The sequence below is a fragment of the Mandrillus leucophaeus genome, unplaced genomic scaffold, assembly GCF_000951045.1.
Source record: "Mandrillus leucophaeus isolate KB7577 unplaced genomic scaffold, Mleu.le_1.0 Scaffold426, whole genome shotgun sequence".
Lineage (NCBI taxonomy): Eukaryota > Metazoa > Chordata > Mammalia > Primates > Cercopithecidae > Mandrillus > Mandrillus leucophaeus.
This window is the reverse complement of record NW_012104543.1, coordinates 656,218-671,259: the sequence shown is the minus strand read 5'-3', so window position 1 is coordinate 671,259 and position 15,042 is coordinate 656,218. Positions and strand designations below refer to the sequence as shown.

The following is a 15,042-nucleotide window of genomic DNA, read 5'->3' as shown; positions in this document are numbered from 1 at the left end:
GGGGCCGGAGGCGGGGCCTGGTGGGTGGGCAAGCCTGGAGCGGGGTCTGGGGCTCATGCTGGAGTTGCTAGGGCCGTTTTCATTATGGACAGAGCCTAGAGATTCTTTATCAATTGCTGGGAGATTCTTTATCGATTGCTGTGGGGGATGTCTGTTTGTGGGTGTATAATCTGGGGTCCTTTCATTCCCCCATTCATTGGGAACTGTGTCTGTTCAGGGCTTTCTAATTTCCCAGGAAGAGGGACTCAGGGGTCTCTGCAAAGTAAACATTCACTGAACATGTGTGTGCCTGGCTTGGTGCTAAGGATTTCAATTCTCACATCAACCCTGGGGCAGTGGTCCCCAACCTTTTTGGCATCAGGGACCGGTTTTGTGGAAGACAATTTTTCCATAGACTGGGAGGAGGATAGTTTCTGGATGATTCAAATGCATTACGCTGTGTGCTTTGTCTCTATTATTATTGTTATATATAATTGTGATATATAATGAAATAATTGTACAACTCACCATAATGTAGTATTAATGGGAGCCCTGAGCTTGTTTTCCTGCAACTAGACGATCCCATCTAGGGGTGATGGGAGACAGTGACAGATCATCAGGCATTAGATTTTCATAAGGAGCATACAACCTGGATCCCTCACATGCACAGTTCACAATAGGATTTGTGCTCCTGTGAGAATCTAATGCAGAGGTTGATCTGCAGGAGGTGGAGCTCAGGCAGTAATGCGAGTGATGGGGAGCGGTTGTAAATACAGATGAAGCTCTGCTCTTGCTCACCTACTGCTCACCTCCTACTGCATGGCCAGGTTCCTAACAGGCCACAGACTGGTACTGGCCTGTGTCCCGGGGATTAGGGACTTCTGCTTTATCAATAACTTTTAGGATCTCTATTCGTGAGTATACAATCTGGGGTCCTGTCCTTCCCCCATTGATTGGGAACTATGCATGTTCAGGGCTTTCCAGCTCCCCAGGAAGAGGGGTTCAGAGACCTCTGCAAATTAAGCACTCACTGGACATGTGTGTGCCAGGCCTGGTGCTAAGGACTTCAATTCTCATATCAACCCTAGGGCATAAATGCTACCATTCTCTCCATTTTATAGGTTAGGAAACTGAAGGCACCGAGAGGTTGTGTGACCTGTCTGAGACCACACAGTTAGTCCGTGGTGGAGGTTCTCTGTATACAGCATACAGCTAGTCTGTGGTGGCGGTTCTCTATATACAGCATTCAGGCTAAAGCCTGTGATATGGCTTGGCTCTGTGTCCCCACCCAAATCTCATCTTGTAGCTCCCATAATCCCCACATGTTGTGAGAGGGACCCAGTGGGAGATAATTGAATCATGGGGGTGAGTCTTTCCTGTGCTGTTCTCCTGATAGCAGATAAGTCTTACAAGATCTGATGGTTTTAAAAATGGGAGTTTCCCTGCACAAGCTCTCTCTGACTGCTGCCATCCATGTAAGACATAACTTGCTTCTCCTTGCTTTCTGCCATGATTGTGAGGCCTCCCCAGCCCTATGGAACTGTAAGTCCATTAAACCTCTTTCTTTTGTAAATTGTCAGGTCTTGGGTATGTCCTTATAAGCAGCTGGAAAGTGGATTAATACAGCCTATCATTGGATACTCTTGTTTTAGTATGGTAGCTATGCCTTCAACTGAGTCTGACATCTGTCAATCTAAAGATCCATTATTTTACCCTCTTTAGAGAATGGACCATCAGAATTCTGCTGGAGTAGGAAGGGATAGAGACCTACCTTGTGGAGTTGGGGAGGGGATCTAGGGATCGAAAAGCTTCTGGAAGAGCCTTCATCACTCTCCTTTGCTAATATCCTGCACCCTCTTCCCCCCAATCCCCGACAGCACACTCTATCCCCAGTTGCAGAGGTACCTGAGGCTGTGCATTTCTGAGTGCCTTGAGGATTTTTGTGGAGTATATTAGGGTGGTGTCTGTGTTAGTTTCCTGGGGCTGCCATAACAAAGTATCACAGACTGGGGTGGGTGGGGAGCTTAAACAGATGAAATTTATTGTCTCACAGTTCTGGAGGCTGGAAGTCCAAGATCAAGGTGTCAGCAGGTTTGGCTCCTTCTGAGAGCTGTGTGGTAGAATATGTTCCAGGCCTCTCCCCCAGCTCCTGGTGGTTTGCTGGCACTCGTTGATGTTCCTTGACTGTAGATGTACCACCTGTATTAGTCCGCTCTTGAATTGTTACAAAGAAATGCTAGAAACTGGGTAATTAGAAAAGAGGTTGAATGGGCATACGGTTCTGCAGGCTGTACAGGAAGCATGATGCTGGCATCTGCTCAGCTTGTGGGGAGGCCTTAGGAAACTTACAGTCATGGTGGGAGGCAAAGGGGGAGCCAGCTTTTCACATGGCTGGAGCAGCAAGAGAGAGTGAAGGAGGAGGTATCACACACATTTAAACGACCACATCTCACAAGAACTTACTCACAGTCAGGAGGAGAGTGCCAAGAGGATAGTACTAAACCATTCTTGAGAACTCTATCCCCATGATCCAATCACCTCCCAATCACCTCCCACCAGGACTCACCTCCAACATTAGAGATTACAACTGGACATGAGATTTGGGTGCGGACACAGATCCAAACCATATCACCACCCCATCTCTGCTTTCACCTTCAGGTAGTGTTCTCCATGTGTCTGTCTCCAAATTCGTCCCTTTTATGAGAACACCACTCATATGAGATTAGGGACCCACCCTCCTCCAGGATGACTTCATCTTAACTAATTATATGACTATGTTCCTGCAATGACCCTATTTTTGAATAAGGTCACATTCTGGGGTCCTGGGGACTAGGTCTTCAAGCAGGATATAGTTTAGCCCATAACACTGTCTTAACTTGGGTTTCTCCCAGAAAGCAGAGCCTGAGATAAGGGCTTATGTGCAGAAGATTTATTCCAGGGCATGATACATGGACAGGAACAGGAGTGGGAGACTGGGAAGAGTTCCACAGGGAAGAGGGAAAGTTGGTGCAAGAGAACAACCTCAAGCCAGACACTACTCTGAGCAACTGGAGGTCAATCTTACTGGGACCTCCCGAAGAGCTACCTTAGCATTGTCTCCCAGACATGGGTGGTAGTAATCCACTAGCTCCCATTGCCTGGTGGTCGGAGGTTGCTCTGTGGGGTGTTAGCTCCAGAGGTCTCCCGTGGGCATTTCATACGGCAGCCTTAGGGCAGAACACAAGACAGAGCTGTGTAGCCGAGGCCAGGTGCTGACAAATGGCATTTGCTTGAAATTGGTGACTGCAGCAATGGCTGGAGTAAACAGTGGGTAGAGAAAATATGAGGCAGGCCACAGAGAGGTCCATTTCTTGTTCCACTCAGTGGCTTTCCATGAGCCTGGGGAGTCACAGACTTTTTAGACTTTTTAGAGCAGCAGCCAGCTCAGTCTCTAACAGACAGCTGTTTGGTGGACTTAGCCACAGCCCAAGGTTGTCACTGATATCCATCTCTCTCTTCCACCGACCATTCTGGATTTCTTCACTCCCAGCCAGCATTTGGCTGCTCTCAGTCACTTGCCTGGGTGGTGATCCAGACCTACCTCCCCAAGGTGTCTGGGCCTTTAGTTGCCTTGCCTTTCTGCGCTGTGCCTGCTGCAGATCCCCACCAGCAGGTGCACTGGGATTGAAGCACCCAGGGTTGCCAGACCTACTCCTTGGGTGCCGGACCTACTCCTTCCTACTCCACTCGTGTAGCAACCACCTCAGCTCTACCCACAAATCCAGGTCAATTACCTCTTCCTTTCTTGGCCTTCTCATTCACTGGCATGAGGACCCCAAAATGACCACATGCTAATCATAGAGCCCTATAGTGTCTACTGGTGGAAGTATTCCCCCTTTGGGGACCAGAATCTCTATTCCAGCAAAGTCTAAGATTGTAGAGAGGAGAAGCACCAATGCTGCAATGGGCCCATGAGAATAATGGTGCGTGTAACCAAACTTTCTGGTTGCTGGATACACATATTCTAGCTGTTGGGGCCACAACATTATACACAAGCCATTCATTCAAAACTTCATCTTAAAGGGCAGTGTCCCCACCTTGCAGGGCATCCTGAAGATGGTACCTTAGCTGAGCTTTTAGTATGCCATCTCATCCCCTGGTTAGATAGGATACTTCTGGGTAATGTGGTATATGTTAAGATCAGTGGAGCCTGTGATCACGTGCCCATGTCACACCCCTTTACCATGAAGTTGACTCCTGATCTGAGGTGATATGGTATCCTGCATCAGTAAATCATTTGCTCTGGAAGCCCTCAGAAGGCGATGCTGCACTGAAATCAGGGAAGAAAAATTCTTATGAGGTTGAAACACTGCTTCTTCCAGAGAGAAAAGGATCTGATGTAATAGATCTTTCAGCAGTTGGTTGGCTGGTGTCTTTGAAGAATTGTGCCAAGTCAAGCGCTCAACATGGGTCTCTGATGCTGGAATGTTAGGTGTTCTGCAATGGCAGTAACTAGGTCAGCCATGATGAGAGGAAGCTCAAGTGAGAGGAAGCTCAAGCTGTTGGGTTCATACCTGTAGCCTCCATCCCTGACATCATGGCTACTCTGTGCAGGCCTTGGGGTGGCTGAGGACAGAAGCCAGCTGACCTCCGTTGGACAAGTCCTCCTCTTCCTCCTCCTCTTCCTCCTCCTCCTTCTCCTTCTCCCTCTCCCTCTCCCCTTCCTCTTCCTCCTCCTCCTTCTCCTTCTGCTGCTTCTTTTTTTTTTTTTTTTTCTGAGACAATCTTGTTCTGTTGCCCAGGCTGGAGTGCAGTGGTGCAATCTTGGCTCACTGCAACCTCCACCCCCAGGGATCAAGTGATTCTCCTGCCTCAGCCTCTCAAGTAGCTGGGATTATAGAAGTGCACCACCACACCTGACTAATTTTTGTGTTTTTAGTTGAGACACGGTTTCGCCATGTTGGCCAGGTTGGTCTGGAACTCCTGACCTCGATTGATCTTCTGACCTCGGCCTCCCAAATTGCTGAGATTACAAACATGAGCCACGGTGCCTGGCTGGGACAAGTCAACCTTTCAATCTGGTTTCTATTACTCTGTGTTTGCTCTCTGGTTTGCATTAACATGAGACACAGAGATCTTCATGCTTTGTGCTCACTCTCATGGATCCATTCATATACTTTTCCCCAAGCAACCTTGTCTCCATTCTTCCACTCTTGCTCCTTCCAGGCCCCTGAACAACCAGCCAAGCTATTCCATATGTCCAGGATCTCAGGAATATCCATCCTTTCGGACATCTCTCCATCCACACAAAGCAAACAACCTAGTGTTCTGCTTGCACATCTCTACATACAAGCAGTATCTCCCATCATTACTGTCCTTCAGGATTCACCCTGAAGAAAGCTTTGTATCCCTGAAAACAGCTTAGTATGGCAGCAGTCCACTGTCAGCTCACATTAACATATCAAACCAACCTACTTGTGAATCATTCCTGAATGTTCTCCTCTATTTATTTGTCATAAAGAATCTCTCCATAAGGTCTTACGTGTGATTTGAGGGAGAGGCATTTGTTATAAGAGAAATAGATACAGGAGTCACAATAATTGATTTAAGAAATTTACTTGGACCCATTGGCGCTTCTTGGATACCATTTCCCTTATATGAAGACTTGCTTTTAGTCCTGCCTCTCTATAAGACTCTGTGAATCTGATAGTCGCTTGATGTCCTGGGGTCAGGTACTCAATTTCCATAATGGCCCAGCAGGACTTCAAGATTTGATTTTCAAGTAGTGAGTAGCATGTTGTGTAGAAGGCATGGCATTGTTGCATCTCTCTCTTAGGGCTTGCCAATTCTTATAAGCATAGATAACTCAAACATCATCACATCTCCTCGATCGTGTGGCCCCAGTGGCAGGATCGCTTACACAGAAGCCAGGGCCTTCTTCAGAGTCATTCTCTGGACCTGTTACCTTCTGCCTTGAAACTGAAAGCCTTCTGAATCACCTGATAAATGGGTTGGAGCAGTATTTTCAGGAGCAATTTATGTTGTCCCCCAAATCTAAAGAGGTTCACAAAGTGCCATACTTTCATGGTAGCAGGTGTAGGGTGGATGACTTATCTATTATCTTAGAATGGATGTCCTGGCATTCTCTGTACCGTTGGCCTCCTAAAAACATCACCAATGTGACAGCACCCCCAACCCCAAGTTTTGAATCTTGGTAAGGTTTATCTCCAACCCTCTGGCATTCATAGGTCTTACTTGGATATAAAAGTCCTTGCTACTTTGTACTAACCAGGTCCAATTACCATGGTGTCATGAATATCTTAGACCTGCATGATATTCTGCAGAATGTCAAGATGAACAACTTTCCTGTGGACTACGTTGGGATCGAGAGTGAAAGAGTAAACTCTGTGATAAGATAGTGAATGCTAGTGATTTGATAAGATAGTGAGTGTTAATGATGTAACATCTTTCTTCTTTTTAAACACAGATGTTTATAATAATACATTTCCCTCAAGTATTGTTTTCACTTTTATTATTCACAATTTTTTAAATTAATTACCCCATTAATTTTGGTACATTTTTAAAATTTTTTATTTTTATGATAAAAGACATATAACATTTACCAATTTATTTTTAAGCATACATTTCAGTAATGTTAAGTATATTCACGTTTTTGTGCAACAGATCTCTAGAACTTTTTCATTTTGCAAATTTCTAACTATTCCCATTGAACAACTCTGCATTTCTCCCTTCCTCCAGCTTCTGGCAACCATCCTTCTACTTTCTGTTTCTGTGAGTTTGACTACCTTAGATACCTCCTATAAGTAGAATCATATAGTATTTGTCTTTTTGTGGGGTTATGTTGCGTTCTTATTTTCATTAATTTCAAGGCATTTTCTAATTTCCCTTGTGAATACTACTTTGACCTATTGTTATTTAAGGGTATGTTGTTTAATTTCCACATATCTATGAATTCCCCAAATTTCCTTCTGTTATTGATTTCTATTTCATTAGATTGTTGTTGGAGAACATACCTGTTATTATTGCAGTCCTTTCAAGTTTATTAAAACTATGTTTACTATTTGCTATAAATAAATAGCAATCGTGTCAGAGGCCAAAATTTTCTCCAGTGTCTCCCATTTTATCTTTGGTTTTCCCTAGTTTTTCTTTTTTTTTTTTTTTTTTTTTTTTTTTTTTTTTTTTTTTTTTTTTTTTTTGAGATGGAGTCTCGCTCTGTGGCCCAGGCTGGAGTACAGTGGCGCGATCTCGGCTCACTGCAAGCTCTGCCTCCCGGGTTTACGCTATTCTCCTGCCTCAGCCTCCCGAGTAGCTGGGACTACAGGCACCCGCCACGTCGCCCGGCTAGCTTTTTTATTTTTTAGTAGAAATGGGGTGTCACCGTGTTAGCCAGGATGGTCTCGATCTCCTGACCTTGTGATCCGCCTGTCTCGGCCTCCCAAAGTGCTGGGATTACAGGCTTGAGCCACCGCGCCCGGCCGATATTCCTTCTTAAATGCAGCCTCAGCCTTGCAGTTATTTCGGCTGTATCCCTTGATTGACGTGGTGGTGAGATAGAGGGGAAGTGTTCTGTAATCCTGTGATTAGGTCTCAATCTTTCAATAAGCCTGTGCCCCAGAACTGTGACCTTCATAAGTGCTTCTCACCCCACCCCCTTAGGTAAGACAAGAAGGCTAGAGAGGGCTGGAGTTGGGATTTTCTCTTTTCCCATGTCAGTTAAGTTCTGGTAAAATTCACATCAGTTGGGTTCTGGTAAAATAGTTTCCCTTGAGGAAAGGCATTTGTTAAGCAGAACAGAATGCTCTGAGCATATTTCAAAATGGCTTCGTTCCTGCTAGAAGCATGAGAGGTTTTTTTTTTCCCCCTACAGTTTCTACCCCAAAAACATAGGGGGCTCCTAGACTTCCTCCCCTGAACATCCTGCTGGTTGGAGAGGGGAGGAGGCCCCCAGAATGTGGGAAAAGAGGACTCAGGGTCTCTTGCCCTCCCCCCTCCAGATCCCTGTGTCCATGTGTTCCAAGAGGTGCCAGTCGGGGCAAAAGAAGAAGCCCGTGGGCATCCACATCTGCTGCTTCGAGTGCATCGACTGCCTTCCCGGCACCTTCCTCAACCAGACTGAAGGTATGATTCGCAGGCCGAGCACTCCTGCCCTGCCCCTGCCCCGCCCGTGGAGTCTCTAGGGCTTGTCTCCTTTGGCAGGGTCTCTGGAGTCTCCCCCAGGGGGTGTGAATGTCCAAAGCCCAGGGACCTGATCTGATTCCTCTTGTATCCCCCCCAATACCTAGTGTAGAGCAAAATCCTCCGTACAGGCTGCTTCAGAGAGGGAGGGAGAAGGGAAGGGCCAACACTCCCCCAAGCCGGACTGCAGCTCATCCCACTCCACACACACATAGCCCGGGGCCCAGGGAGCCAGGCTGGGGAACACCCACTGGATGAATGAATGAATGAATGAATGGTGTTTGCAATAGGAGGAAAGTTTTCTGGAAGACAGGGAAGACACTCTCTCATTTATCCCTCTGGCTTCCCAAGTGCCTAGCCTAGCTCAAAGCATAGCCTGGTTGCTCAGTGGGTGCCTGTGGAATGACTTCTTTGATGAGAAGAGTGATCATTTCTCCCCATAGAACATAAAATCTAGGAATGTGCAGACAACGTCACTTCTGTCCACATTAGTGTTTAGCACAGTTCAGAGTTGGAGCTCAATTTTTTTTCATGACTTCATGTAAATTAAATGGATGAAGACATTTACCAATACAAGTATTTAATATGTACCTAGCAGACCACAGGACACAGAGGAGGTGGTGAACGAGTTTGTGGAATGATTTCATTGGCCTTCCTCCCACAGTCAGTCAAAAGCAGGGAGGTGAGGGCTGGGTTTCATCCATCTCTCTGTGGCCTTCCACCCCAGGTCCCTATCACAATGGATGCTGCTCAAAAACGCATGTATTGAATGCATTCTTTGAGTAAGTAGTTGAATGCCTCTCACACCAGAGGGTGAGGTCTTGGAAGGGAGGAACTATAGTTGGTAGGCTCTCGGTCAAGGAGACCTGGGTTCAAATCCTGTCTCTCTAACTTGCTGACTTTGGGCAAGTTACTTAACGTGGCTGAGCCTTGGTTTCCTCATCTGTGAAATGCAGTTGCTGTGAGGATTTGATGAGCCAATGCACATAAGAGACTTGAGGAGTATTGGCTGTGAATGCAAGGGTTGCCCTTGCTGCTCTCTCTCCATCCCTGGGGCCTGGCCCTGTGCAGGGCTGGGAGAATGCAGGTGCTTGGGAGACGGGCTTGGCTAATGGGAGTCGCTGTGGGCTTTTGCAGATGAATATGAATGCCAGGCCTGCCCGAGTAACGAGTGGTCCCACCAGAGTGAGGCTTCCTGCTTCAAGCGGCGGCTGGCCTTCCTGGAATGGCATGAGGCACCCACCATCGTTGTGGCCCTGCTGGCCGCCCTGGGCTTCCTCAGCACCCTGGCCATCCTGGTGATATTCTGGAGGCACTTCCAGACGCCCATGGTTCGCTCAGCTGGGGGCCCCATGTGCTTCCTGATGCTGACGCTGCTGCTGGTGGCATACATGGTGGTCCCGGTGTACGTGGGGCCGCCCAAGGTCTCCACCTGCTTCTGCCGCCAGGCCCTCTTTCCCCTCTGCTTCACCATCTGCATCTCTTGTATCGCCGTGCGCTCTTTCCAGATCGTCTGTGTCTTCAAGATGGCCAGCCGCTTCCCGCGCGCCTACAGCTACTGGGTCCGCTACCAGGGGCCCTACGTCTCCATGGCGTTTATCACGGTACTCAAAATGGTCACTGTGGTGATTGGCATGCTGGCCACAGGCCTCAATCCCACCACCCGTATTGACCCCGATGACCCCAAGATCATGATCGTCTCCTGCAACCCCAACTACCGCAACAGCCTGTTCTTCAACACCAGCCTGGACCTGCTGCTCTCAGTGGTGGGTTTCAGTTTCGCCTACATGGGCAAGGAACTGCCCACCAACTACAACGAGGCCAAGTTCATCACCCTCAGCATGACCTTCTATTTCACCTCATCTGTCTCCCTCTGCACCTTCATGTCTGTCTACAATGGGGTGCTGGTCACCATCATGGACCTCTTGGTCACTGTGCTCAACCTCCTGGCCATCAGCCTGGGCTACTTTGGCCCCAAGTGCTACATGATCCTCTTCTACCCGAAGCGCAACACGCCCGCCTACTTCAACAGCATGATCCAGGGCTACACCATGAGGAGGGACTAGTGCCACCAGGTGGCGTCCGGGAGGGAGGGAGGGCCACGGCGTTGGGAGGCAGAAGCCAGAGGTCTTCCCTGGCTGGCTCAACTCCAGATAGAAGCAGGGAAGGCATCCCCGACTACTCCCACCTTGCCCTGGTTAATAATTTAACATTCCTTGGAGGTCCTTTGCATCTGGGCCATTTTTACCCACTTAGTGATGGGTGTCTTAAAACATCCACACTTCATTGCTTTCCCTTGACCTATTTTACATGCCAGGCACTGCCATCTTCTAGGGAAAAAGCCACCCAAGGTGACCTATTGGTCTCCAAGGACAAAGTCTGATTTAGTAGCCTACAGCTGCCATCTGGCGGTCGCAGTGGGCACCTGCGGGTTGCAGCTCATTCCCTCACTCATGTTCAAGGCAAAGGGGGGCCTTGGGTGCGCTGGGCTGGGTGCGCTGGGCTGGGTGCACTGGGCTGGGCCAGGTTGGCGTGGGCGGGTGGGGCCTGCCGGTCAGCATGTGAGCTCGGATAGTGCAGCCATGGCTCCATTTGGTAGCTGTCTCACATGCGCATTTCCTTTCCTTATTCCCGAAGCGCTTAGGCCCAGGTCACTGGGTTATCTCTAAGGGATGGCCAGGCATAGCATGTTTCCCAAATGCTTGTGAATAAACCTCACTTGGGTGAAATGAATGTACTTCCTTCCTGTTTTCTGACGTACCCTGAGAAAGATCATATGGAATCAGGAGACCTCAGTCTCAATCCCAGTAGTGCCACTTCCAAACTGTGTGACGTTGGGCCATTGTGTTGACTATGAGAGGACAACAGTTAACATTTATTGCCAAGTCCCTGGTTAAGAACTTTACTACTTTACCCATGTATTCCTCACAAAACTCTATTGGTTGTGTGCAATTATGCTCCTTATTTTACAGATGGTGGGGTGAGGGCAGGGGCAGGAAGAACTCAAAGAGGTTATGGAGCTTACCCAGAGTCATAAAGCTTGTCTGAGCACCCCCTTCCCCTCCCCAGAGCCCATTCCTGGAGCCACTGTCCTCTACAGAGGAACATCCAGGCAGCCCTGCCTGGGAGGCTCTCCCCACCACAGTGCACAGCGGGAAGGCTCAGGCTTCCCGGACAAGGACCTTGCTATGGCAGGGGCTTCAGATTTTAAGCAGGTGGCTGGTGGGTGCAGTGACCAGGAAAGCCTTTGAGAGAAGCTGGCATTTGGAAAGAGCCTTGAAGGACAGAGAAGTGTTGGAAGGCAGGATGTTTGGGTGTGTGGGGGAGGGGCAGGTGGGGACAGCAGGAGGAAAGGCGGGATGGAAGGAAGCCCAGGCAGTTCCAGGGGGAGAGGGTGGCTGAGAGTGGCCGGGCTGTGAGAACCCAGCTTCGAAGGACAGCTAGGGCCAGATGTGGGGTGCCCGGCCCCGGGTGTCTGGACCTTGTCTTCTCCGGGTGGCTACTGTCAGAATCCTGTGCACGTGCTGGTTTACCCCTCTCCTGGATCACCTGGGATGCCATCTTGGCCCTTTCTGGCCACTGTGACCAGCCTCCTCTGCGGCTGGGTCCTCCTCCCACAGTCCCCAGGGCTGGCCTGGCCTAGTGGGCTGGAGGCTGTTGGACGCAGACCCCAAGGATAGACGGTCAGGGTCTTTCCAAAATGTCCCTGTCTGTCCCGTTCACTCACTTCCCAGGGGACCCCAGAGCCTGGGTCGAGGCCCACCCCAGCCCCGAGCTTTCGGGGAGCCACTCTGCATGATCCATCCCTGGGTGCGGCTGTGTCCCGTTCCCCTTGCCCTGGGGACCAGATTGTCAGAGGCTCAGGGAGTTTTAAGCTGTTAATTCTCTTTTCTTGCATGCTTCTGATGCCTTGGTTTAATTTTTTTTTTTAAGAGATAATCACTGAATTTCTTGGTTCTGCCTCGCGGACCACCATGAGAGAAGAGAATGCTGGAATCCCACTGACCTCAGAGGGCCTCTGCTCCACACCTCCTAAAGCAGCCCAGAGGCTGGGATCTTGAGCCTTTAATGTTCCCCATCCAGTGATGGGAGCCTCACCAGGACAACTGTAGTTATCAACAAATTATTCTTCGATTGAATCAAAACCCTACTCCCCGGGATTCCAGTTTATGGACACTAGTTTTATCCTTTGGGACCATGAATTAAATCTAATTCTTAGCCTAAGCATGGTAGCTCACGCCTGTAACCTCAGCACTTCGGGAGGCCAACGTGGGAAGATTGCTTGAGGCCAGGAGTTGGAGATCAACCTGGGCAATGTAGCAAGACCCCTTCTCTACAAAAGTAAAAATTAGCTGGGCATGGTAGTGAATGCCTGTAGTCCCAGCTACTCAAGAAGCTGAGGTAGGAGGATCTCTTGAGTGCACAAGTTCAAGGCTACAGTGAGCAGTGATTGTGCCACTGCATTGCAGCCTGGGAGACAGAGCAAGATCTTGTCTCTCCCTTCCCCCCCACAAAATCGAATTCCTCTTTCTCACGATGCATTTTACACACAATAACAAAAAGAATTGCCTTTCAAGGAGCACCTGCTTGTGCCAGGTACTTTTTACACATTATCTCCAGTCCCCACAATGACCATGCCCCATGGGTACCAGTGATGTTGGTGGACACAGGCTGATGCCTCCCACACCCCTTCCCTCCGCCCTACCCAGCAGCCCCTATATGGTTCCAGGGAAGATGAGGCTATCTCCTGGCTCCAAGGGGTGCAGCCGGTGACCTAGGCCAAGCCAATCAGCACTGTTCTTCCCAGTCTGCAGTGATTGGCTCAGAGGTGGGCACATGACTTTGGTTGGTCCAATCAGAGAGACTCTCAGAACTTTTGCTAGAACCAAGCTGGTTTGTAAAGGAACTTGCAAGGCTCCAGACCGAAGAGCTGGGGGCAGTTCTTGTGGGATCACGAGGCGAGTCAGCCTCAGGGGAAAGCTGAACCTTACAGAAGGCAAAGAAGAAGGATAGAAAAACTCCGTCCTTGAAACTCTTTGTGAGCTATTGGATCTCACCTGACCGCAGCCCTGCCTCTGAAACCTTCCATTTCATGAGTCAGTTAATATCCCTTATTGCTTAAGTTAGCTTGAGTTGGATTTTCTGTCCTCTGCAACCCAAAGCATCCCTGTACTACTGTAAAGGAAACTGAAGCTCAGAGATGCTGATTAACTTGCCCAGGGTCACCCAGCTGTTAAGTGAGCGAGCTAGGATTTGGGCTCAAGGGGGGATTTGGGAGGGGTTACAACAATTGGGTTTTCCTCACGTCATCTCTTCTTTGGTCTGAAGGTCCCCAGGTGCTCTTAGGACCTGATTTAGGCCATCATCCTGGTCCTCTCCTTTAGACACACTCTGATGTGCAAGCTTCTCTCTTCGACCACTTTTCGAGCTTTCCTCTTGTTGGTCCCTGTCATCCTTCCCAGATCCACAGTCTCTGGCCATCTGACTCATGTCCCCTAAACCAGTCACAGTCAGGAGCCCTCCTGCCTCAGGAACCTCCTGTGGCTCCCCAGCACCTGGACTGTCAGTCCTCATTAACGTTTTTGGTACATTATTGGAAACTGTGACTTTCGACAAAAAGAAAAGGCATATAGTGAACCAATATTTTGTTCTCATCCATATTATAACATATTATAATGAAACAACTTTATTTGAGGACCTGCTGTAAGTCCTTTCGCTTAAAGTCGCAGTTTCGAAAAACCTATCCACGACAGCATTAAGTGAGGACTTCCTGGACAGTCATGCCTGACCTCCTATGTGTGTGGAAAGCCTCACAAAGTCTGAATCCTGCTCGTCTTCCCAGCCTCATCTCCTGCTTAACTCTTTTCCTTGACACCTACCACTGTCTAATGCATTATATGGTTCACTTCTTTGTCTTTATCTCTCCCAATATACTGCAAACTCCATGAAGGCAGCGAATTTTGTGCATTTTGTTTGCAGATGTGTCTCAAAAACCTAGAAAAGCACTTGGCACAGAATGGTGCTCAGTAGGTGCTGTTAGAAAGAAAGAAAGAAAGAAAGAGTGAATGAATGAGTGAAACAGAACTTTAATGGATCGTGAGGTCAGAAGCCAGGAGAACTTGCAGCAGGCCAGGAAGTAGGGAAGGTAATGGACAGAGTGAGTCTGTGAGGAGAGGGTGTTGGAGGCCAACACCTCATTCACTCATTCATTCATTTACTCACTCACTCATTCACTTATTCATTCACTTAGCACATGGCTATTGAGCAGTACTAAGGGTCAGGCCCTGTGTGGCACGGAGGGTCTGCAACCAAGAGCATAGTCCCTGTTCCCAAGCAGCTCACATTCTAGTGGGGGACTCAGGACACCAGGCAGATGCTCACAACACCATGCGGTCATCTGTGATGGGGTGGCTTATGGTGCCACAGAGACACCCAGAAAAGTTTCTTGCCTTGGGAGTTGGAGGAAGGCTCCCTGAGCATTCAGGCATCAAGTAGAGACCTGAAGAATGAATCACTGTGAGCCAAGCAAGGGAGATGTCACCAGGGGTGCACCAGACAGAGGAGCGGCCTGGCCAAGGACCCAGGGCAGGGAAACTGGGAAGGTCAGAAAAAGAGTAGGGGCTAGTGGAGCTGGAGCTGGAGAGAAAGTGGGTGACTGGGGGAGAGGAAGACAGGGAGACAGGGAGAGGCAGGCAGGGGCAAATAGAGGGAAAGAGAGTGGGGAGACAGGAGAGAGGGAGGAAGGGAGTTGGAGGTGGAGGCAGAAAAGGAAGAGAAGGGTATAGAAGGGAAGAGGGAGAGAAGAGGGAAAAAAGAGAGAGGAGAGGGGGAGAGAGAGAGGAGAGAGGAGGAGAGAGGTGAGAGGGAAGAAGGGAAGGAGGACAAAGG

General features: G+C 48.9%; 1 protein-coding gene across 1 annotated transcript in view; it reads left to right on the top strand.

The window, feature by feature from the left end:
• Positions 1-10,220, top strand: part of LOC105548888 (taste receptor type 1 member 2) — a 21,393-nt gene extending 11,173 nt beyond the window's left edge. The window contains exons 5-6 of the mRNA XM_011993114.1: positions 7,974-8,097; positions 9,292-10,220. Coding sequence (XP_011848504.1) covers positions 7,974-8,097; positions 9,292-10,220 — 1,053 coding nt within the window. The remainder of the gene's footprint in view (positions 1-7,973; positions 8,098-9,291) is intronic.
• Positions 10,221-15,042: the final 4,822 nt, after the last annotated feature.